Raw genomic sequence first — 26,680 nt, forward strand, 5'->3', positions numbered from 1 at the left:
TTGGTTTTGATACCCCCAAATTCGAAGCTATCTCTGTACAACCCTTCCTCTATCATACTTTCATAAATCAGAGTCCATTTTCTGTAGGCTGTTTTTGAACCCAGTCAACGATGGGTACTTTTGCTAGTATATATATATATTTCTGTGGAAATATGATTTTTTCAATTATATTTCACCTTTTCTATATACAAATCCTTAATTTAAGAAGCTCAATGTGATTACAGAGCATATAGACTTTTGTTCTTTATTTGTTATATATATTTAATGATTCTTATTAATTTTGTCTTTGCTTCATATTTTTGGTCATTCAAATAAAATCAAGAAGTTCCATTATGAATGCAGTCTATATGTTGACTTCAACAATTTCAGTTTTTTTTTTTTTAGTCTTTTATCTTGTTTGGTTTAATTATATGGTAGAGAAGATTTTACTTTTGAACGTTTTGAAACAAATTTTATATTCAGAGAAATAATGTGTTAATCTAAAAGTGTTGAATTTAGCGAATTATCAACATTAAAAATGAAATGTTATTTCCTTTGGTTAAAGAATATATATGGCATAATCGTGTTGACATTAGATCACCAAAGTTAAGCAACATGGAAGGTGGTCAGTATCAGGTGGATGACTATTTCGGATTGGTGCATGTCATCTTATGACTGGAATATACATGTAGCTGGGGGATGCTTGTAAATTTGGTATTCTTTGTACTCATCCTTTTTCGGAGGAAGTTGGCATAATCCATCCAAGACTCATACCATACCAGGTATTACTGGTTTGGTTCATTAAAATGCACTTGTTTGATTATGTGTTTATGCATACTTATGTATTTTTTGTTGCTTGTCAGATGAGAAACATTTTTAATAACAATGTCCGATTATGAATTTAAAAAAAAAATTTTTTATATTGTGACGCATGATAGTTTCTATTTTATTAACTTGTACGTTTATAGGTACAGGATTTACTCGTAAATGAATTAGCTGATAATTATGAATATTGGAATACAGCAGCTAGGTGTAAGGGATCAAAATATAGGCTATATTTAGTTTAATTTTGTTTTATACAAAAATTGGTGTGAAAGTTCAAATACCTGCAATTTTTGTGACTTCTAACAATTGGTATTCGGCATCAGTTTATATTTCCCACATTTTCACTTCAAGAATTACAATTTGTACTTTGTAATCGGTTGGAAATTTTTTTTTTCTTATCTAATTGTTTACTTATATTCATTTCAGAATTGGAAATTGTACTTTATATTTTGTAATTTTAGTTAATAAAGCCAAAAGTATAATAATGGCTGGGCACTTAATTAAATATCGAGTTAAATTAGCAGTTACTATGGTGATGTGTCTAAGCTATCTGATGAGCCATTTGGCAATGATGAAATGATTTAAATTTAATAGGAAAGAAAAAAGTAATTAATCAGCTGATTAATCGGCAAATTAGCAGATTACCAATTAATCGACAAAGTAGTTGATTAGGTCGATTACCTGCCAATTAATCGATACACCTCTACTTCTAACAATAGGTATTAGGCATGAATTAATAAATATTTCCCACATTTCAGTTACTTTAAATATTTTAAAGGGGTTTTAGGTGGGGTCATAATATGGATGCCTCATTTGAAAATTCAAATATTGGATTGCATTGATCATTAGACCCCAATTAAAGTAAGATTCCGTGAATTTTAATTTGTTAAGACTTATTAAATCTTAGACATTTTCTAGAATCCAAATCATGTACTGGATTTTGATCAATATTGGAATAAGGATTCTAGATCTAAGGTTTAGTCTCATTATTATCTTGATTTTAATCTTGATAAGGGGACAATTTTCCTTTAATAAAATATTAATAGTGAAAGCATATCTTCTATTAAAACTAATTTGTTATTGTCACCCCCCCCCCACTCTGTTGGAAATGATGAAGACAGTTACGTAGTAAAATATTAAAAAAAAATTATTTAAAAGGGAAAAGAGGCCTTGTGTTTGGTGCTCAATGGCTTTAAATAAGACTGAAAATTGGGACTTTTCACAGACCCATAAAGTAGAATACACAGACAGAACATGATGAAAAAAAAAGACAAACACAAATTTAAACGTTAAAGTTTATTAACAAAGTAATGAGGAGGAGAAAGAAAAAAAATAAGAGTATGAAAAGAACAAGCAAAATTATGGATTAGGATATCTTATTCACTAGCTAAATAAACAAAATGTCAAATGAGAGAAAGCGAGAGATAGAGAGAAAAGAGGATAAACTCACAGTTCCTTTTCTGAGGTGGGAAAATGTTTTTTTAAAGATTCATGTTTCTTTTAGCTGCTTCTTTTATGTTTTCTTTCAAACAGCTCATTTTTCTATAGATTTTTCTTTAAGAGTACATAAAATTTAGTTTTACAGCTGCATCATTCCTTTCATTTTTTGTTTGCAGTGTTTCCTTCAACAAGTTTCGCCTTTAACCACAGGCATGACGTTTTTTCTCTATACTCTGTATTTCTTTTAGATTCTTCTTTGAGGTCGTACAGTGGTCACATTATTTCCTCCAGAAAGTTCTTTCTTTTTTGTTGTTTTTAGTCATAAAGATAACTTTTTAGCCTCTCTTAATTATTTCTCATGACCATGGTGTTGGTGCATACAGATGCCTTCTCTTCTGCTAGTGGGATTGAAGAACAGCCTCGCCTGTTCGCTTTGATGGCTCACTGAATCGTGTTTTCCTTTTTTCGGCTTTTTTTTTCACGGCGTATACTTCTCATGAACTATGCGCATGCGTACCTGAACAATGTACTCTTTGACAGGCTAGCCAACGAATAGCCATGTTGGTGTGATTCACTCTAGTTTGACTGGTCAAGTGGATGACTCATTCTTGTAATTCAAGAAATGGAGATTTGAAAATGGACTTTCACTCCTCCAGTGGTCACTCTCTCGATTTTCTCCCTCTTCCTTCTCTTGTATATATATCTCTCCACCCTCTTTTTCTTTATAGATTATCTCTTTCTTTTGTCTCTTCCCTCATTTTACATTTTCACTTCAAGCTAACGAATAAAAATTATAGAAAATAGAACTTATGTTTGCATGGTTTAAAACAAATTTATTTTAAATACATAATTTAATTTTATGATTACGTAAAATTGTAGACATTTCTGCAATGATTTATTAAATATGCTTAATACTTAGTGGATATGAAAGGATCAGAACAATTTTTTTTTTTTTTACAAGGTGATCACCACTTATCAAGGCCTGGAAGCCACTCAGGGATAAGGGTAATTGCATGTACGTTAGTGTGGGGATTAAATAAAAGTTTCTACTTAAAATATTTGTTTTGTGTCAAATCCTTTTAACTGCATCTAAACTCATTCCAATACAATAAGGATTTTTTTGCAGATCTAAACAAATTTTGTTTGTTTAAAATTGAATCGTTGCTATATACATTTGCTTATAGTAACCAAATATTTATTTCCAACAGAATACATATCGTAAGTAATATCGATGAAGAATATAGAGCAAAACCTCTAAAATGTTGTTGTTTTTTTTTTTCTAAATTTTTTATTTTATCTCTTAAATCCGACTTTTTCTGATTTATAATGAAAACTTCATAATTCTTTATCAATTTTTTTTTTTTTCAGAATAATAATTTTTTTCTTGAATATTATGAATTTTGAATATTCTAACACGATCAACAGCATTTTGTTATTTCTTTCTCTACAGACACCATCTTCAGCAAGCACAAGCAGCAATAATTACCGTCTTTTGGCTGCTAAACAGATATACAGACCTCAGTGCAAATTTTCTGATGATATTGACAATAGAAATCGTCCCTTTGTTCCAGTCATTCGTAGAAAACCTAATGCCCTAAAATCTCTTGAAGGTAACTACTAAATTTTATGTAGATTATTTGTTTTGAACAAGCCTATTTGAAAATTTTATGAAAATAATTTCTTATAGAGTACAGAGAGGAACTGGTGCTGGTGTGACAGCAAGAGTTAAGGGTGGATTTAATAAGTTCAGGAACTTCTGTCATTAGCACTGTCAAGCAAGGAAAGAGTCTATCTGGCATCATTGTGATGTGTAACACAGTGCATACGAGCGCGTGAGAAAATATCAGCAGCAGCGAAGGATGGCTGGCTTGCGAAGAGATTAGCAGCAGCAACAGCTGAAAAAAGTGTATATGTAAATTAGGAAGTGTGTGCAAGAAGAAAAAGGAAAAAAGGAGAAAACAATACATCACATGGTTGGAGAATCGACGTCGAAAAAAATGGATATGTAAAGGCGAGAAATGGCTGGCTACGGCTGGCATAATGTTGGAGAAGCAAAGTGGGGGGGGGGGTCGAATGATATTGGGCATATAAAGTTGAGGATGAGAATGGGCCGGCATACAATTAGAGGAAGGAGAAACACAAGCCAGGCTAAATGGACATGTGGCAGTGAGTAGACTTTTTAAGTGGTGTTATCAATAAAATTCATACGGGTTATAAATATAATTTATCTAGCGAGTGCTGCTTATTTCCTTGCATGTTCCGCTACAACTATTTTCTATTACATTTTTCCAATCTTTCTTTATTTAAAAATCATTGAAAAGATTTTCGATCTTATTTTAATTAAGAATGGTTGAAATTAGTTATATATATATATATATATATATATATATAATAAATTCCACAGCCAAACAACGTCGCAGCTCACAAGAGCCATGACAGTCAAAGAACTGGAAGTCCAAGACTCGAGTTTCGCCCTCATTTGGGCTCGTCAGTTAGACACATCCGAACTCAGGATTCGAAACCCGAGCCTCTTGCATACAAGGCAAGCACTCTACCAACTGAGCAAACGCCCTGCACACAAGAATTCTATTAACCAACACAGATCAAGCAAACCGCGCCGAAATCCGACTGTGAAATGAACCTACCTCGTATCGACAAGGGATGCGGTCATCCAACCAGCTAATAACCCCAAGTCCATCCAAATATACTTGCTCCACATCTCGGTTATTATCTAATGAACAATTTCATACTACTAATAAAATATCTACTCATTGTACAATGTTTCAGATTTCTTTTTCTTTTTCAGAAAGTCTACAGATTTCAGCCAGTACTGAAGAACTTGAAAATCCAGAATTTGTGTGAGTATGAGAATTGGTTTCATTGATGAATAAAAAACAAAATGGGCTTTTATTGATTAGCTAGTGTTATATCGTGGAATGCGTTAGATCAATGTAATATAAAATATCTTACCGTAGGGAGTCCAACCTTCACGTTTGGTAGGTAGCAGCTCATATGGAAAGAAACATAACACTTACGAACAAATAAGGAAACATTTCACTGTTACATACCGATATACGTTTATTGAGACACGCACACACACGTAACTACAATTCAAACATAATGGATGAAAGTTAGAAGTCCAAATATGATAATCGATGAATGAGCATGATGTTCATCTCGCCATTTTCAAAGTTACTATCTTTTCCTTCCCCTATCCACTTCCGGTCGTTGATCTCACGAGAAATCGCGAGAAATTAAAGTTTAGGTCTATGGACAAAGGGAGGCAACTTTACCAAAGAAGCAACGAGTTACTCCCCTTTGCATTATAAATTTGTTCGATCCCACAGTTCACAGATACTTCATCGCACAGTTCACAGATACTTCAAAAACAGTTTAAACAGTTTAAGATCTTTTCTATCTAAAATCCATTTTCAAAATGAATGTGTCCTGAATCACATACAATATATCTAATTAGTTAATTGTATTGAGAGATTTATACCCTTGAAAATATTCCAACAAAACCCAAACAGCCATTCATGTTACACCTTTGAATATATTGATGATGTTTCTATTTACTTGCCTCCCCATGAGGGCAAAGTTAGATACAAGGTCGATTTTTAATGTAGGGAAAATCCAGCTCTCCAAATAATGGGCACTTTGGATAGGAACAAAATTAAAAATTGCCCCAGTCTAGAAGAATTTCTCCTCCACTGATTGAGGTCAGAAAAGGTGAAGTGTAGCATTAGAACAAGTACTACACTTTGTTCCTAGCCAAAAGGCCAAGGAATGTGTTGCTGATGTTGACTAGAGGAATCTCTATTTCAATTGCTTTCAATAGAATAGATGCTTCTGATTTTTCACCTGATGATGATTTGACAAAGAATCGAAAATGTTAATGATACATGTGGAACTTATATTAATGTTTTTGAATTTTGCAAGAAAAATATTAGAAAAATTGAAAAATAAAAAAGTACAGTAGTACCCTGGGATACGGCATTAAAAATTAGTAACAAAATACAGTACAGTACATAATACTCATGTATATGATCAACATTATAAATAACACCGTAAGGTAGGGCAAATACCGGAACCAGGGTTCGGAAAAACATTGTATTCCACATCGTAATCTGAAAAAAACGTCTCCTAGGGGGAGGTTCATCAGGAATTTGTTTATGCTGGACTTGAAGACATCCAAGTTGTAGTCAGGTGGGAAACAGGTAAATGGAAGAGAGTTCCACAGGCGTGCACTTCTAAGAAAGAAGCTTTGTTCATGGAATCTACGTTTGGATTTAGGCATAGATAAAGAGTGGGGAAAATTATTTTTAACAATGTTTGCTTAAATTAAAAAATGCTGTCTAAATACCCCCCCCCCTTCTCTCTCTCTTGCTGTTTATTGTAGAGTGAAGAGTATACAATTTAGTTGAACTATGAGATGATCACATAAAGCCAATTAAAATACTTGTTGAGTTTGCTATAAATTGATCTTGATTCATACTAGAATTTAGGAAATGAATATTAAAATAATACCTTTGATATACTTTTTGCAATTATAATTTGTTTTAGTGTCTGTCTTATTAGGTTAGTTTTTCACTGTTTAAATAAGTTTTCAAAAGACGTATTAAAAATGTTAGAAATAAACAAACCTTGAGAAAGATTTGAACTTGTGTTCCAAGCTTTGTCCCAAATGCTACATTTCCTGAGCCAATTCAAAATCTCTTGAATCTATTGCTTTCAAATAACATTAATGAAATATTAAAATTGCTGTTGTGTATCATATAATTTCAGCTACCCTCATCCATATGCATATGAAATTGAACATTTTGAAATCCTCCCTCATCTACTTGAAAAATGTGAACCACAGGTAAGTCAAACACACACAATTTTATTTTTATTGATTTAAAAAAAAAAAAAATACAGAATATTATCTAGTGTTGGGATGATTAATCTGAATCAGAAAAATTAGAAGATTTGGGGGTATCGGAATCTGTATTGGAATCAGAAACATTGATGCCTATTTTCCGATGCCAAAACAATTCTTTTAATTGTCTTTTTTTATTTGATTTTGTTTGAAGTAAAATCCTCCATTGCTCGTAATAATGATAACATAAATATTTATTGATTTTAAAATACCAGTAAAGCTAAAATCGATAGATCATCTTCCACAAGTGTATTTTGACGTTTAGGAAAATATCTGCATATTTAACACGTGTTTTTATGAAAATCAGGAAAAATAACAACTCTATAATTAAATAATTAGAAATTTATAAAGAATTGGAATCGGAATTTAGCATGGAATCGGTAATTGTATCGGAATCGCGAAAAATATTGGAAATCGTCCCATCACTAATATTATCATTTACAACAGAAGTTATAACATGTTGGTCCTCCGACAAAGGAGGGATTGGATCTAGTAATTCACTCCCGTTCATCTGTTTGTTTTTTGCATTTTTTTCAATAATCACGCCGAGAGAGAGAGGGGATCAGAGCATTGATGATGTAAAGATAGAAGCTTGGTTTTAGATGCATTAAAAGTAACCAGCCACTTCTTCCCCTATTGTACCACGCACTTAAGATCAGAGGAGAGAGAATCAGAGAGAACTTTGTCATTTACGGCCTTTGATGTGTTGCCATAGATGGTCGTGTCATCAGCATAGATGCAAATGAATGATTTAAGTATGTGTGTTGGGAGATCATTGATATAGATCAGGAAGAGAGTCGGGCCCAGGATGGACCCCTGAGGGACTCCAGCATTAATACTGTGGGCTTCTGATTTCTGCCCATCAACCACTACTCTTATGAGCCTATCAGAGAGAAATGAAATAATTGAGAAAACGTTTCCAGTTATGCCGTAGCTGGAAATCTTGTGAAGTGGGCCTTTATGCCATACCTTATCGAAGGTCTTTGATATGTCAAGAGAAATTGCCCTAGAAAGGAAGCCTTTGTTGAGAGATTCGCTAATCATATATTCAGTTCTATGCATGCATTTAAAAATGTTTCTTTTTCGATAAAACTTTAACACAATCTTTTTTATAAACCAAGCTGAATGAATAATATATTTTAGAAATATTTTTAATTGTTTTATGTGATGTTATTTTTAAAATCTATTATCTTTCTCTTATAGGAACCCCCAGCCATGGAAGAAACACCGTACACATTTGTAGATACATCAGAAAAACTAAAAAAACTAAATGATCAGCTTTCTAAGGAAGATGTCATTGCAATTGATTTGGAAGTAAGTAGTCTTTATTAAAATTCACGCAATACTTGTGTTTCTGAATTTTTGAGATGAGGATTGGTTATGCATATTATTTGGAATCTACTGTTCTCATCTTGAGTGTCATTTTCACAACGTTTCAGTCAATGTAACCTCCAACCTTCTTCAGGTGTATCTGATCAAACTTAGGAATTTGGACGGAATTTCAAACAGAACTCTTTATTCACTTCACGGGGGTAGCATGCTCTTTTTCTGTCAGCCATGACTGAATAAAGGTCCTAAGTAATTCACAATTGTAACATTCGATCGGCCACACTGAAGATTGAACCTTCGACCTTCAGGAAAATATGTTTTATAATTGATTTTTCCAAGTACTCTAACCTTTGCACTGGTCTTTGCAGACAGTACGAGTTTTGTGAGCCTTAAACATATTTTATTTCTAGTTGTGAATATCATTATTTATTACTAATTATTATTACTGTGTATATATATATATATATATATATATATATATATATATATATATATATATATATACTAGCAGGCAGCCTGGCATTGCCTGATCATAAATATGCTTAAATATGATATTTTGATTAATGCAGATTTCATATGTATTATTATATTATATTGGACCCAATATATACTAATGTTTTAAAAAGTTTAAAAAAAAAAGACTTGTGTGTCACCATTTTTAACATGGGGACATTGGAAAAATGTGAAATCACTTAAATTACTTTCTTTAGCACCAAAAAATAGAGTGGATCAGTTTCATATGTATAACGTAGGAAAATAAAAATGAGTTTTGATTTATGTTTTAATGAATATTTTTGTATTTAAAGTTTATTTGAAAAAACGTACAACCTTCTCTTTTCAGGCTCATTCATATCGTTCATTCCAAGGTTTGACTTGCCTTATGCAGATATCCACACGCAAACATGATTATCTCATTGATGTTTTAGAACTTCGAAGGAAAATGGAACTTCTCAATGATGTTTTCACTAATCCCAAAATAATCAAAGTAAGTATAATGTTTGAAGAAATTAGTTTTTTTTCTGACTATTATCACGAAAATGAAAGAAAATGAGTTGTTTTTTTTATGGTAAAAAGAAGCTTGCAATTTGCTAATTCAAGAAAATCATTAACATAAGCTCTTCCAAACATCAAACTCTACAATTTATCTTTAGTTGACCTTTGACAACTAAATATTTTCGTTTACTAGCCAAATAGAAAAGTTTTTAAATTTTTTTTTTATTACATTTTCACCCCATACAAGGCACATTGCCACTTTGGTGTAGGGGGCTACTAACAGGGGCAACAACTACTGGAGTACTATGTAGGGATTTGGGCAGCAAGATGTTGGTTCACGTTGCACTTGAACTTCTGCACGTCAGTACAGTTGGGGAAGTAGGGACCTGGAATGGAATTCCAAAGTCTAGCGGTTCTGGGGAAGAAACTACTGGAGTAGAAAGATCTTTTACATCTAGGGATCTCTACAGTGTGGGGGTGGGATCTTGCAGCCTGTCGGGTCTGTCGAGGGTGTTCACGTCGTGGGAGCACAAGTGCATGATTTTTAGAATATGACATCTTCGTTCTATGATGAGTATGTACATCAAAGATTAAAAAAAAATTTTTTTTTGATAAGTGTAATTCTAAATATACACCAAATTTTATGTTGATATTGAATGCATAAACATTCAAATTTCCTCAGATGTTTTTTAAACAGCCTTTGTTAAAAAAAAAAAAAAAGAAAAGATATATTGTTTTGTTAAACCTTTTATTATTTAAATAATTTGACTTGGCTTGTTTTATTAAAAAAAAAAGTTAAAAAGATATTTTTCACTCAGTACTGAGCTTTGCAAGAATGTCAGTGAAAGAAATACAATCGGCAAAAGATAAGCGTTTCATTATTTCTAGTCGCCACTTTGAAAAATTACTCGCAAATGCGACTGTTTTACTCAAAATGTAGAGCCCTGCTCTATTAGACCCTTCATTGATATAATGACAAAAAATTTCACAACTTTCTAATATGTTTTGTAAGAAGATCCATTTTTTAACTAAAAACACTTCTGTAATTACATGTCATATCGAAATTAAAAAAAAAATTACGGAAAATGATTGAGTAGAAAGTCTGCTAGAACCATTTTTTACAAAAAAAAACAAACTTTATTATTGATCGACCCTTTCCTAATTTGAAATAGCGGAAGTGGAGTGAAAATAAGGGAAATAAGTCAGTTTGTCATCTATAATATAAATCCCACCTGTCTGTTTAAATGTATGTATGTATGTATGTTTGCCTAAAACTTTTAACAGAGGTGATGGATTTTCACAAGATTGGTATCGTTTTGAAGCTTGACCCTTCGGATGACAAATATAAAAAAAAAATTGGATAAAAATATTAATTCCTTCACCCTCAACTGGGTACTTTTCTACAAGGGAGAGGTACCTTTTTTGTCAATATTTTTGAAAGTCATCCCTTGTTTTCGATTGACTAGCCTTAATTTAAACCTACGTTACTTCCGGTTTGGCGATAGCCGCAACGACAAAGACATCACGTTTTTTTTGTTTTTTTTAAATTTTCCTTCTTTGCAGTACAGGTTCAAACCTGCCTGCCTACTACCAATTTTTTTTTTTTTTTTTTTTTTTTTTTTTTGCGCAACACACGCAACGCCTGGCACCCAGGCTAGTACAGAGTAAACGAAACTGCTAAAAATGTAATAATGTAATTGTGTTTTTACTTCAAATGCAATTTTTTAATATCAAATTACAATGCACAAGCGCTACTGTTTTTTGTATTACTTGTTTTGATCGAACTATTGTTCTCATCTTGAGTGTTATTTGTGCAACGTTTCAGTCTGTGTTGCACAAATAGCACTCAAGATGAGAATAATAGTTTGATCCAAATCAGTAATACAAACCATTGTTTTTCATGTAATTTCTGAACAATTCTCTACAGTATTTTGAGATGAGTAATGTGTATACTTATTTATTTATTTGTGGACTGTTATCCGTATCTTCATAGTTTTGGCCAACTATTCCTCTGGCTTTCGTGAGGTGGTTAATTGCAATGGCCTTTAGGGTCCATGGCGCAGTGGATAGAGGCGTTGAGTCTCTACTGTTTCAGGTGAGCATTGTCTGAAGATAGCGGTTTCAATGCTGGCCAGAGGATTAGTTGGCCAAAGCGTGGTGAGCTGAAAACAACTATGGAAGGCAGTAATTACTGAGGATATTGTTAAGAGACTCAGCATTTCCTATCCCGTCGCTGTTAACCACCTGACAAAGGCCAGTGGAATAGTTGGCTGAAACGTTGCGAAACAACAACTATAAAGATGAAGATAACAGTCTACAAATAAATAAATAAAAATTCTCTAGTTATTTTTTTAACTTCAATGAAAATATTTTTATTTAATTAAAAATTTTTATAGCTAATTTTTAACTTGAAGAGACTTTTTTTTTTTTTTTTTATTCAATTTTCACCCCAAACAAGGCACAGTGCCACTTTGAAGCAGGGGGCTACTATTAGGGAATTAATTAGCGGGGTCATTATGAAGGGAGAAGAGTAGAAAGATGTTTGTTAACATTACACTTGAACTTTTGCATATCATTGCAGTTGGGAAAGCAGAATCCCGGAAGGGAGTTCCAAAGACCCGCAGTTCTGGGGAAGAAACTATTGGAGTAAAAGGCTTTCTTGCACCTAGGGATCTCCACTGTAAAGGGATGAGACTTAGTAGCTTGTCGGGTTTGTCGGGGGTAGTTACGTCGGGGAGGTACAAGTGTTTGCAGTTCGTCAGAGCATTCACCATTAAAGTATTTGTAGAACAGGCAGAGGGATGCAACATCTCGTCGATGGGACAGAGGTTGAAGCCTAGATGACAGTTCAGGACCTATCAGGTTGGCGACTCTTTTTTGAACCCTGTCCAGGAGCGAGAGACAAGCAGCAGATGCACCAGCCCAGATGTGACAACAGTACTCCATACATGGGCGAATGGTTGCCTTATAGAGGTATAGGATACTGGCAGGCGTAAGTAGTTTTCTAGCACGGTAGAGGGAGCCAACCTTCCTTGCAGCAGCCTTGGCAATGCTCTCAATGTATCTATTCCAGTTCATATTCCCTGTAAACGTTAGGCCGAGGAGTTTAAAAGAAGTACTCTCAGGCAATGTGTTCTTGGCCATTGCTATTGGTGGTAGAGAAGGTTTCTTGTAGTTATTGAAGGAAACAAGCTTAGTCTTAGCAGCATTGAATGAGACCAACCATTTTTGTCCCCATTCCACTACGGATTGGAGGTCATCCTCTAGTGTTTCTGCCATTTTCTTGGATATGTGTTCATTTGTTTTCCCCTCATATCTGTTATAGAGAATGGTGTCATCGGCAAATATACCCATCTCCGAAACAATATTATCAGGGAGGTCGTTTATGAATATCAGGAACAATAGAGGTCCAAGGATAGACCCCTGTGGCACTCCCGCATTTATGTCATATTGTTTGGATGTACGTCCGTCGAGGACAACTTTGATTTTTCTATTACTTAAGAAGGATTTAATTACGTTATGAATTCTTCCAGTGATTCCATATGATCTAATTTTCCTTAGAAGACCATCGTGCCATACCCTGTCAAAAGCCTTAGATATATCAAGGGCCACCGCTCTACCCTCCCCTGTTTTATCCAATGAACGGTATATACGTTCAGAAGCTACAGTTAAGATATCTGCTGTTGAACGGGCTTGCCTGAATCCATATTGTTTGTCAGTCAGGAGTTTAGCAGCTGTTAGGTGCTGGACTAGGACTTGATTAACTAAGGACTCAAATATTTTGGCGAAAAGCGGGAGGAGGCTAATGGGGCGATAATTTAGTGGGTCAGTTCTTTCACCAGAATTTTTGAAGACTGGTACCACAGAGGCGGTTTTCCAGCAGTCGGGAAAACAAGATTCGTTAAGGCATTTATTGTAAAGTTTGGACAGAACTGGAGCAACCTCGGCAGAGCATTTTTTTAATAGCACAGCCGGGATGAGATCTGGTCCACATGCTTTAGAGGTGTCTAGGTTTTTTATAATAGCATGTACCTGAGAAGGGGTGATTTTCAAATCGTCAAGTGTGGCGTCTGTTCGCAGAGGAAAATAAGGGAGTGAGTGGTGTACCGAGTTCAGTGTGGAGTTTGAGGCAAACCGACTGGCAAGCAGATTAGCCTTGTCAGTTGCCGTGCAAGCAACCTCATGATTGTTTGTTAGTGGGGGAATAATTGACTGTCCATTATTAACTACGCTGTTGTAGATTTTCCAAAAATCCCGGGTTCCTAATTTCTGTGCTTCGATGCGCTTTCTGGTGGTTTCAGAGTAATCTGACTTAGCTGTGTCTATCACTCTCTTAAAAAGACTTAGACTGAAAAAAAATGGATTTGACTTATAAAATTAATAAATATAACATGGTCTCTAATAATAACTCCGATTCTGAACATTGCAAGAATGTGAACAAAAAAAGACATCCGTTACCACTGCTTGTTTGAGTAGATAATTATATAAATTCTAATCATGAGAGCGAACATGATAATTCAGCTGCAACCTGCTGGTGGTAATCTGCCTTTATTTTGAGATTCTATTTTATTTTGCTTAAATTTAATCCTAGTTACAGCTTTGCAGGAAAATTCAAGTGGCAGCCATTGTGTTAAATGTAAAAATCGGTCTATTTTCATTTAATCATTTCTATATTTGATTTCATTAATTATGGAATCTGTTACAATATTTGTCGTATAATGGGGTGTGATTCTGCACAGTCGGGCGATTCTATTTATAAACGATGCTGCTAGGAACTGACGAATCGAATTAATTCACATTCTGCTACCAACCAATCAGAAACCAGAATTGCTCCATAAATATTAAACCTTTCTGTAACAATTTTGCATGTTTTTTTTTTTTTTTTTTTTTTGTCTCGACACGGAAGAATCTTTTGCTCTGTGGGTTCCAACTCGAGAACTGTCTACTGCAAACTATTCAACTGCCGGGACTTGTGTAGAACAACAAACCATTGGCAACTGTTCTGTCTACTGCAAACCAGTCACCTCTCAGGACTTGTGTAGAACAATGAACCATTGGAAAACTGTTCTGGAACTAAACATGACTTGCACTTCTAGAGAATCAATCTAATTTTTACTTTAGCATTCCAGGTATTATCTCTGGTTCTGGCATTTCAGGCTAGTGTGATTAAAAATTAGTACAAACCTGGTTTTTTGTATGTCAAGCAAGGAGAATGAAGAAGAAAAAAAAATGACTGCTGTGTTTACTTATAAGTTGGCGATTTCATGAGGTAACGAGACTTCAGGGCATCTAATCTATTATATAAAAGTGAAAATATGTTTGTGTGTGTATTTTTTTTGTATGTCTGGCAAAGGCTTTTTTCGGGGTGGGGTGGGGGGGTGGGGCGCTCGGGGGGGGGGGTCACTAATTCTTACAACTTTTTATATACTCCCTAGATTGTAATATCTACGATTTACAAAATGAGGTCGTCTATATCGTTTATTTGAACGACTTTTATGTTACAAAATTCGCACTGTGATTTAATTTCTCTATGGCGTGATGTTTGACCTAGAAAACCACACGTTGACATTCGTTTAACTACCTGCTTTTTTAAACATTTAATTTCAGCCATTATCACTTCTCTGCCCTCGTAGCGTCGTGGTATGTTTATCAGGCTATTCGCCTCAAGGCTTTAGGTTCGAGCCTACCTCCCTACCAAAACTTTTTTTTTTCTTTTACATCTACAAACAACCAGGCGATGCCGGTCACCCCCGCTAGTATGCATATGAAAGGCAGATGGTTTCAATAAAACATCTGATGATCAGAGAAGGGCGTTCTTTTTGGCAGAAGTGAGTTTTATCAGATGTCTATTGACTTTTGAGACCGGGAATTATGAGCTTCTTGATCGTTTAGTTCTCATTTTTAAACAAAGGCACCAAGTTGTCTTTTAGCTCTTGTTTTTGGGTGGCTTTTTGTTGTAGCCTTATTTTAGGGGTTCACAATATCAAACAGGAGAGTCGGTAAAGTCATGTCAACGATTAGGCTGGCATGGAATCTCTGATTAGAGAGTCCAAAATGGCTTCCTTTCACAGCGATGGGAGAGTCCATGTGAAGACAGGAATAGGGGTGTCAGTTACCCCAGAACACTTTTCCACCGTGATTTTATCAACACCTGTGGATTAGCAAATCATACCTAAGTACTTGCTAATCACGTTTCTCTCGACTACAGTGCCTGATATTCTCAAATGGTCCCCCATTTGTTTCTGGCCAGGCTTAACATTAATTTCACTGACCCGATGAAAACTTGTGTGTCAACGTAATTCTTGTTTGCTTTTGTATAATAATTAGTTTTATCTTTTAAAAGACGAGTCATTCATTAAATAATTGATAACCCAACATCTTTTTCAGGTCTTGCATGGTGCTAATTGTGATATTGTCTGGCTGCAGAGAGACTTTGGAATCTATATTGTAAATATGTTTGATACAGGCCAAGCTGCTAGAGTGCTCAATTTTAGCCATTTCTCTCTTGCCTACCTCTTGGAAAGATATTGTAAGAAAGAAGTTGACAAACAATATCAGTTAGCAGATTGGAGAATCAGGTGAGAAAAATGAATTTTCTTTTCTAAGTTTTTTTTTTACTTGAAATGATGCAAACTAACTAAATAAATATTTAAATGCGAAAATTAACGTATAAATGTTGGGTCTAACTGATAAAACAGATACTTTGAGATAAAATTTGACTTTATTCATCAACATTGCATCTTTCTAGGATGAAACATTGATTCCAATGTTTCTCTAACAATTTAATGTCTTTTTTATAGAAAGATTTGTCTTTGGCCTCAGAATATGGTTTGAATAAAAAAAAATTGAGAAACAGTGGAAGTCTATGGAAAACATGGGAGTAAATGATAAAGATGGACTTGAGAGAAAGAGGGATCAGTAGACTTTGACAGAGATAGGTTAGCAAAGTCAATTTCTAAAAGCAGTCCAACACATGCCAACATGTAAAATGTAAGCTTAACCCAATATGATGATATACAGGGTGGAATGATAAAATTATCGCCCTAGAAAAGACAACATAATTCCATTTCCAATTGATGAAAACCGGTTTTCTTTTTTTTGTTGCAGACCATCTACTAGTTGGCCAGTTGCATATAAATCTCAAGAGCGACAAGAGCCTTCTATCATGTCTGAAAGTGACACAATGTTCAACAAGCAAGTGCCGCTGTACAACTCATGCTCTCTACTGATCCAAGTTATGACAACAGGACCATTGCCAACACCCTCAAAATGCATTACTGGATTGCCATGAATAATACGGACGTGCCCAGGGTGATGAAAGCAAAGTTTGTGGACACTGTTATGGTCTTTAGTGTGGTTTCAAGTGAGGGCCACATCATGCCATTTCACATTTCCAAGTTGGCTTGAAAATCACCACAAAATGTGCTGAAGAGTGTGGTGATCCCCTGGTACAATCAGGTGGCCGCTGGCAGACCCTGGGTGTGGTAGCAGGACTTTACGCCAGCCCACAGTCCGAAAGAGACCCAAGCTTGGCTCCAGAAGGAGTGCTACGACTTTGTACCCTTCTCTCAATGCCCTCCCAACCTGAACCCTCTGAACTGCTTTGTTTGGTCATATGTTGAGAACTTCACAAACATGACGTCCCGCAACACCAAAGCCGAGTATTCGCCAAGCTCCTGCCGGCGCTTGTAGAAAAGGCATGCTCCCAGTTGCTACATTGAATGGATGTCAGTTCTACTACGTAATCAAGCAACCTAAATTGATTTTTTTTAATAAAAGTTTCAAAATTAAGCTGTAGTATTATTTTCTTTAGGACAAGAACTTTATCGTTGCACCCTGTAATAATAATAATATTAATCAGATCTGATGTTAAAATCAAGGATAATTTTACATTGTGTATCTTTTGCTCGTCAAGTACCAGGCATCTGTTTTTTTTTTTTTTTTTTTTTTTCCTCATTTTCTTCTCTCTTTATTGCGTTCTAGACCATTACCTGATGTTTTGGTTAACTATGCTCGTGAAGATACACATTACTTGCTATATATTTATGACCAAATGAAAAATGAACTGTTGGAGAAGAGCAATGAACAGAAAAACTTGATGAGGTCTACATTAACTCGAAGTAAAGAGATCTGCTTAAAAGTAAGTCACATTTTTTTTTTTTTTTTTTTTTCAGATCTTTTTTTCTTCAATTTTTTTTTTTTCAAATGTTTTTTATTTAAAATTTTTTTTTTAAATACAATAAAGAGATCTGCTTAAAAGTAAGTCACATTTTTTTGTTTTTTTTTTAAATTTTTTTCTTTCAAATTTTTTTTTTTTTTTTTTTAATACAATATTTTAAAAAATTTATTAACAAACATAATGCTCTGAGAGCACCCTAGTGAGGTATCCTCTGCACGACTGCAGATCGACATGCATTTGAATGAAATAAAAGTAAATGAGTGATAGTCACTTTAGCATTTTAGACGTTATCTCTGGCATTTCAGGTTTGGTTTTATTATTTTGAGCTATGTCAAAGATCCACCATGCTTCTTGATTACAAAATCCTCATTTGTAAACAAAGGCGGTCAGTATTTCAGCTTTTGCTTTTTGGGTGGCTTTTCCACCGTAATTGTATCAACACGTGTGGATTAGCAAGTTAGGTGCTTGTTAAGATAAAGTTGACAAATTGATTTTTTTTAAATATATCGTTTTAAGCAAAGACAATATTATGCACTTAATTGTCATTTTGAAAATAGTAATATATCCAAAAATTACGAAAAATGTTCTACTCACAACTGCTATTGTGTTTTTTTTTTTTAAAAAAAAAAAAAAAGGAAGTCTATCACTGTAGACAACAAATATTGCAGCCATGACACAAGTAATCTAAAATATTTGTTTTGGAGTTATGTTTCCTGTATCCTGACTTCTAGTGTCTGCTTTATAATGTTTTAAAAAAAATGCGATTTTACCCAATTTTCTGTAAAAAGGGGTTTTAACTATAAATAACTTTCTACTCGATTTTTCGTAATTTTTGGATACATTGTTTTTGGCATGACAATTAAGTGCGTGATATTGTTTTTGCTTAAAACGGCATATTTAAAAAAATTAATTTGTCGACTGTATTTTAACAAGTACCGCAAATTACATTGAAGTAAAAGCATCTTCAAGAGTGATTTTTTTTTTTTTTTTTTTTTTTTTTTTTTGCTCTTCTCATATGCAGTGCCTGATATTCTCAAATTTGGTACTGGTCAGGCTTAACATGATTTAATTTCAAATGATCTAATGAGAACCTGTGTGTCAACGTGATACTTGTTCGCTTTTGGGTCATTAATAGTTTGTTTTTGTTTTTTTTTTCAAGTTAGGTTATTATTTTCAATGACAGACATTTTATTTTAATAATGTTGATGTTTTTCAACTTTATGTGCATTATATTGTATGTCTTTATGCATTTAAAACAGTCTCATGTTAAAAAACGCCCCTCTCATCAATCTCTAGTTAATGTTTACCTGGTGAATGGTGATTTACTAGGGTAATAAAAAGATAAACCTACTTTCATTATGGATGCTGACAACCTTCACATAGTCTCTCTCATAAGTACCTAATTCTAGAAAGAACTTAGGAAACCAATGCCAACAACAGAATCAAATGGTGAAAAAAAAGTCAAACCATTTTGATTTGTACAAATTTATTTAGTTTGTACAAATCAAATAAATTTGTACAAATTTACTCTTTGCAAGTATTTATTCTAAAATTTTCCTTTATTACTTTGTGGAGGACAGGGTTGCCTGCTTATGTAATTGGTAATCCCATCCTCCAGATCCCGGATATGACCATAAACTATAACCAGTGGTGAGGTCCCAGCTTGCGGGCTTTGGAAATTGCCATTGCTCCCAGGTCCACTCTGACCCAGAGTGGTAGTACCTGTTAGGGTCCCAACTATGGGTTAAATAGAAACCGACTTGCAAACAACAAATATATTCTATTAAAAAATTTTTCCTTCCAAATCTTTGGATTCGGCATTAAATAACCTGAAAAGGGTTGATATATTGTAAAACAAAACCAACCAATCCTCCATGTTGTAAGGTAGGTGAAAGAAGCAAAGGTCGCGTAATGAAACCATGTAGTATACCGATATACGATAACAAATAAATGTAGATTTATTTACATTTATTTACAAATCAAGTTGTAAGAGTTTCTAACAAAAGATGAATGAGTAACGTTACTTGTGTTTAGGCCTCAATATTTTTTGAGAGTTCGAATGCAGCCTGGTTATCGCCAGAACCGGGAAGTTGTTTCCGTCACATCTGCATTATCCTGAGGCCCAGTGAAAAGAGGAAGAAAGATACAAAACGGGAGTGAACATAGCTGTATCGCCCCATGGTAGCAAAGTATGCTGTTACCAGAGTTGAAGGGCGATAATTGTGTTTACCTTAAGGTTCTCCGTCTGTGTGTCTGCGTGTGGAGAACTAAGCTCCCATAACTTTGATTGTAGAGATTTAATGAAGATTTGTTTCTTTTGTATTTTGTAGATTTACCACAAGCCAATATTTAAGACGGAATCGTACATGGAATTGTATCACAAAAGCAGGAAAACATTCAATTCTCAGCAACTGTTAGCTCTAAAACTGCTATACATGTGGCGTGATAGAACGGCTCGGATTGAAGATGAAAGTATAGGGTAAGCATAAATAAAATAATTGATTTTCTTCTTTTTCTCATAACTTATGTGCCTCTCATTTTTAAGATAATGTAACAACACTTCTAGCATCTATTACATTTCTTTTGGTTCTTGTCCAGAATTCTCCTATATTTAAAAAAGAAAAAAATCTACATGATGTACATACTGTAATGGAACGAAAATGTCATATTCCAAAAATCATGTGAATTGAACAAGTAGTTTTATTTTTAACTAAAAACAAAAATCAAATTTTATGAGTAAACAAGGAGTGACCGTCTCGCATCTCCATCCTGAAGAAATGAAAGGAAATAACTGCACAATAATTCAAACTTGCAAGATTAGCCTTGTGATGTCTACGATTTCCAATTAATCACTTTAAATCATTTAAAAATGATTTTCTATATAAAAATAAAGCTATTTAGCCAATTTACTTGATTTTTTGTTATATAATCTTTTCTGTCGTTCATGTGTACATGCGTCAAAGATTTCTGTATTTTTGATTTTCTTGTAATTTAAGGGAATTCTAAACAGCCACATTTTTTTTTTTTTATTTCGAAACAAATATGAAATATTCTTGCCCGTGATCAGTAGACATGTATAATTATATTTCTATTTACTTGCCTCCCCACAAGGGCAGTTTTTAATGTAGGTGAAATCCAGCTTTCCAGGTTGAGTAATTCAATTTGATTTCAGTTTTTTTTTTTTTTTTACTCATTGTTGATTACTTGCATCCCTCTTTGATTCACTTTTGACGTGTTTACCATACATTTTACAAAAAGTATAATGCACGACTTTTGTTCATTCATTTTTTCTCTTGGTTATGACTAACAATAGTAAGTGATCCGTATTATTTTGATTCGTCCAACTACTGTTCTCATCTTGAGTGTGATTTTTCACAATGTTTCAATTGATGTAACCTCCGCCCTTCCTCAGGTGTATCTTGTCAAACTCTGTCCGCAAGGACCCTTGGCGCAGTGGGTAGAATACGTGGAAAAATCAATTGTTAAATTGTTATTCTCCTGAAGGTTGAAGGTTCAATCCTCAGTGTGGGCGACTGAAAAATACAACTGCAAATTACTTAGAAGCTCTATCCAGTCATGGCTGACGGAACAAGAGCATGCTACCCCCGTGAAGTAAATAAAGGGTTCCACTTGAGATTCTGTCCAAATTCTCGAGTTCGACAGAAACATTCCCAAGTTTGACAAGATACACCTGAAGAAGGTCGGAGGTTACATCGACTGAAACGTTGTGAAAATGATGCTCAAGATGGGAATGGTAGTAGGAAGAATTCAAATAATACAAATAACCAATCCTCACCTCAAAAATTCAGAAACGTCAATAGTAAGTGATGTATTGATTTTTTTTTTTTCTTTTGGTGTAAAGCATAACCAGTAGCTTACCACATCGTGATGCCAACATATCAATTGAACAAATGTTACAACTCTTATGACATATCTTATGACATATGTAAAAGCCAAAGTCATCCTCTGTTGTTAGTAGAGGAATAATGTACAGTGGTCGCTTGGTCGTCTGGGTAAGAATGAATACACGAATATGCCGAGATTATAATTTATAATCGATAAACATTTATTTACAGTAACTGTTACAAAGGTAATGAGGAACAGTTCAATATCGAAGAGGTATCGGAAAACATTACTCGCATGATTTTTTTTTTTTTTTAGAGTCTCTTTGCGTAAGTGTGAATGTCTTTTGCGTGTGTGCAAAACAGGAGCATGATATGACACGTCTGATATTACCAGAATCAAAGGGAGATAATTAAGTTTACTTTTGTTAAGTTTTGAGACATTATGTTGAACAAAGATGGCGGCGTAGTTCAGATCAGTAATTGGCAGTAACCAAGATTGCGGCCAAGAATCAAATGCAGTTGATAGTAACAAAGATGGCGATGTAGTTCAGATCAGTAATTGGCAGTAACCAAGATGGCGGCCAAGGATCAAATGCGGTCCCTGGCATAGTCAACGGCAAACTGATTGAATCCAAAATTCGACAATTTTTATAATAATTTTGAAAGATTTTCATTGGTTGTTTAGCACAACCTTGATGTCACAAGTTTGTGTCAGTGTGATCACTTGTATGTGGAACTCTGTTTCTGCACGTTTTTTGAGTAACATATATTTGGCATTAAAACTGGATTTTGGAGTCATTTGGAGTGTGGTTGCACTATAACGTTATGTTTTAAAAGATGATTAAAAAAAAAAAAGGCTTTTTCTGAATGATGTGAAGAAATCCTCAGCATTCTTGATAGCTTTAGAGATGTTGACATATTTACTGTAAATTGTTAAATCTTTAAGAAATAAATTCATGTTGCCTATATTCTTTTCAGGTATGTGTTACCAAACCATATGCTGCTACAGATTACTGAGATATTGCCTCGTGAGAGACAAGGAGTGTTGGCCTGCTGTAATCCTATCCCACCACTTGTACGTCAATACTTGCAAGAAATTCATAATTTAGTAAAAGAAGCAAAAGAAAGCCCTCTAGTTAAGGTGAGTTTACTACCATTTGTATGCTTTGATTACAACCAAGCATTTCTGAATATCAATGTGGCATTGGAATGTTCATGGTAGCATTATTATCTAACGGTTGCTATACTAGCAATTCTGATATTCCAAAATCATAAACTGCTTTTTTGGTCTCCCGATTTATCGGAGAGGGACCTATGTTTTCAGTGGTGTCCGTGCTTCCGTGCGTCCATTAGTCCGGACAATTGCCAGATAACCGTCCATTAGTTTTTCCTAAAATTTTGCCACAAATTGTATTTCATTAAATAGATGTGCACAGTAAAAAAAATTTTTTTTTTGCAAAAATTCCTGTTGCATCCCCAGGGGCTCAAAAGAGGTAAAAAATGACATTTTTTGCCTCATAACTTTTGATCCATCCATTAGATTTCCCTGAAACTTGGCCAAAATCTGGAGCCCATTGTTCTTAATATAAAACCAGTATGGGTGACCCTGGCAAAATTCTGGTTTGCTAAAAACGTCCCTTTTTGTTGCTCTTTTTTTTATATTTCTTAATAAAAACTTGATATGTCTGACTATATAGTGGTTTTTCATGGTGGTCAACTCAAATATACATGTGTTAAGGCCTGAAACTGCATCGTTATTCATTTATACTGGGATTCGGTATCCCCAGAGACTCAAGAGGACAAAAATGCCCCAAAATGACACTTTTTGCCCCATAGTGTTTGATCCATCCATTAGGTTTTCATAAAACTTGATCAAAATTTGGAGGCCATTGTTCTTATTATAAATCCAGTATGAGTGACTGGCAAAATTCTGGTTCACATCTGTGGGAGTTGAAACTCTCAGGCTTACTCGATTCTCGTCCTTTAACTCTGATAACCGGAGAGCGACACAGCCACGTGACTTCCTGTTTTTTTCTTTTCTCTTCATTTTTTCCGCTGAACTCTTGGGCAATCAACATGTAATGAAGAGTCGCTACTGGTGGAGGCATCGGCCACCCAACCAGCGCTCCTGACTAACCCGTCAGCCTCTTATCAGTTGCAAGTAACATACTCATTTCTCAACGAACTGTTATTCTTTCTATCTATATCCTTAATATTTCTCATGTAAATAAATCTGCATTCTTTCGCTGATATAAACTGGTATGTTTCTGTCGTCAGTATGCGACCTTTTGCTTTTAAATCCATCTACCAATCCATTCAATTCATCAAACTACCCATGCGGACAAGATCGTCTATAATATAAGCAGACCATCCTATCCCCAACCACGCATCCCTCTGGGACTTTTAGGGCTACAAAAAACATGTCTTTTGGATCTCTTTCTTCATATTACTCCAAAACTTGATATGTATATCTATATAGTGGTTTTCCATGTTACTGAATTCAAATATACCTGTCTTAAGGCATGAAACTGAATCGTTTGTCCATTTTCATTGGGATTCAGCATTCCCAGGAGCTCAAAAGGGATCACAAATGTCCCAAAATTGCAAAAAATGACAATTTTTACCCCATACTTTTATCCCATTTATTAGATTTTTCTGTAATTTGGCTAAAATGTGAAGGCAACGTTGGCCCTTCACACTTCTCACATTCATCATTTCTTCACTATTTTTTGTGGCGTCATCTCACATGCAGCATTGTGTGTGGGACTAATCAAGCTAGACCCTGTCAAGCTTCACTTGTTAAATAACTTCTCATTGCTGGTTTGATTTCTTTTGTGGACTTTACACGTTATAATATAGTTGTATCTTGTTTTTTTACCATATACAAGTGGGAGGGGGGGGATAGAATTCATTTTTGCTTGAATCAGATATAAACATATATTGTTTAGTTAGAGAAAATTTTTTTTAACAGTTCCAATTCATATAGGTTAATTTAAGTCTACATATTTGCTCTTCTATTGAATAAATCTATCTATATATATTGTTCATTTTATTTTTTTTTTCCTCCAAGGTTTTTATTCCAACTGAGAAAAAGGAAGCATCTTCCGTACAAGATCCAAAATATGATGCTAACAGTTTGCTTGTATGTCCCCATGATTTGTCGAAAAAAATAGTGGATGATTCGGGTAAGAACTGATTTTGTTTTTTTTTATGAAAGTAAACATTTGCAGTTTCAAAATCTCACTTTTTTTTTTTTTTTGCTGAAGAAGAAACACAAGTTACAAGTACTCTAACCACTGTGACACAGGTCCTTGCTACAATTGTGAATTACTTAGGACCTCTATCCAGTCATGGCTGACAAAACAAGAGCATTCTACCCCGTGAAGTAAATAAAGGATTCTGTTCAAAATTCTGTCCCAATTTTTGGATTTGACAGAAACATTCCAGAGTTCGACAAGATACACCTGAAGAACGTTGTGAAAATGACACTCATGATGAGAACACTAGTCCGATGAATCCGAATAATACGAAAAACAAGTTAATAAATTGATTAAATTGTCTTATTTTAATGATTCATGCATTCAAGCAATTATTATTATACTAAAACTGAATTAATCAACTTTTGTTTCCGTAAAACTTTTTTGTTATATAGTTTAATTACACAAAATACATGCAAAACTATTCCTTAGTTTTCAGCTTAAATTAATTAAAAAAAAATGTCTTTACACAGAATTGTCCCTATATTAAAAACAAAAATAAAGAATAAATAAAGTATGATGTACATACCCATGACAGAAAGAAAATATCATAGTAAAAAAATCATGTAAGTTGATGAAGTAGTTTTATTTATCCCTATATATATATAAAACTAGCAAAAGTACCTGTCGTTGACTGGGTACAAAAACAGCCTACAGAAAATGGACTCTGATTTATGAAAGTATGATAGGTTATGAAAAGGATGGGTTGTAAATTTGGGTTGAATTTGGGGGTATCAAAACAAAAGCAAAATATGATGAAAGTAAAAAATAAAATAGATAAACCCCATAATTTATTATACCATACCTGTTCAGACTGAAACACAATATTCTGTGGATCTATATTAAAAAACCTTGTTAAACTTTGTGACATATTTCCATTCTATGGAGGTCAAGTGCGAACGAACACCCCATAATTTTATTATACCATATTTCTTCAAACTGAAACATAATTATCAAAGTATACTTACGCAGATAGATATGAAAAGTCTTTATTAAAGTTTGTGCCTATTTCCATTCTATGGAGGCCAGGCGCGAACGCAGACCCCACAATTTTATTATACTATCCCTATTTAAGTTAAAACATACTTATCAAAATATTCTTATGTACATCTATATCAAAACACTTGTAAACGTTTTTTTTTTTTTAAATTTAAAAATTTTTGATTTCCATACTTTGTGGACCAGGCGCGAACGCAGACCCCATAATTTTAATGAACCACCGTACTGCCAGATCAAACATACCCATTCCTGTGTCTCGATACATCTATCATTATATGTAATCAGTTTTTTAAAATAGTCAACCATATAGGAGCCTATTCGTGACCAGACACACACACATTCAGCTTTATATTATAGACGAACCCATTTTTTCCCCTCTGATTTTGACCTTAATATGATTAAAAATTAAGACATTTCATGCAAATGTAATATGCACAAACTGCAGCACAATATCTGAGGTGTGTTATAGGCCTATTACCTATCCACTTCCTCGATAATCGTAGATTCCTATATTCTATCTGCTGAGAGTTCACTGTCAAAATCGGTTAAGATCAATGGAAGTGGTAAAATCTTTTCTCTCTAATAAATCCCTCCTTCCCCTGCCACCACTTAACACCATTGCAGGATCGTCCACAAGAGACAGATACGAAGGAACACCGGTTTGGATTTTCTTTACTTCGAAGTTGCTTAAAAAACTAGAATGGAATTTTAATTCTACTGGGTGAAATGCACCATGGAGTTAACCGAATCGAAGGGTAATTTATGCCATTTTTTTCTTTTTTTTTTCGCTTTTCGCTGTGTTTTTTTGTTTTTGTTTTTCCAAATGTGTCCATCATTTTTTTCCCTGATTTATACTTTTTGTTTTTCCGATTTCTTTTTTAAAGAAGTTTTACATTTGTTCTCTGTTTTTGTTTTT

The 26,680-nt window shown here is 34.3% G+C and overlaps 1 protein-coding gene across 2 annotated transcripts in view; it reads left to right on the top strand.

The window, feature by feature from the left end:
- The window catches only part of LOC145269784 (exosome complex component 10-like), an 85,621-nt gene that overhangs the window by 23,862 nt on the left and 35,079 nt on the right, over positions 1 to 26,680 (top strand). For both annotated transcript variants that reach the window (XM_080125506.1, XM_080125510.1), the window contains exons 5-14: positions 3,695 to 3,854; positions 5,051 to 5,102; positions 7,030 to 7,105; positions 8,366 to 8,476; positions 9,333 to 9,476; positions 15,872 to 16,062; positions 17,468 to 17,624; positions 19,994 to 20,142; positions 22,487 to 22,649; positions 24,579 to 24,693. In XM_080125506.1, coding sequence (XP_079981632.1) covers positions 3,695 to 3,854; positions 5,051 to 5,102; positions 7,030 to 7,105; positions 8,366 to 8,476; positions 9,333 to 9,476; positions 15,872 to 16,062; positions 17,468 to 17,624; positions 19,994 to 20,142; positions 22,487 to 22,649; positions 24,579 to 24,693 — 1,318 coding nt within the window. The remainder of the gene's footprint in view (positions 1 to 3,694; positions 3,855 to 5,050; positions 5,103 to 7,029; positions 7,106 to 8,365; positions 8,477 to 9,332; positions 9,477 to 15,871; positions 16,063 to 17,467; positions 17,625 to 19,993; positions 20,143 to 22,486; positions 22,650 to 24,578; positions 24,694 to 26,680) is intronic.

This window comes from Euprymna scolopes, chromosome 4, assembly GCF_053919585.1.
Source record: "Euprymna scolopes isolate OS-2025 chromosome 4, ASM5391958v1, whole genome shotgun sequence".
Classification (NCBI taxonomy): domain Eukaryota; kingdom Metazoa; phylum Mollusca; class Cephalopoda; order Sepiida; family Sepiolidae; genus Euprymna; species Euprymna scolopes.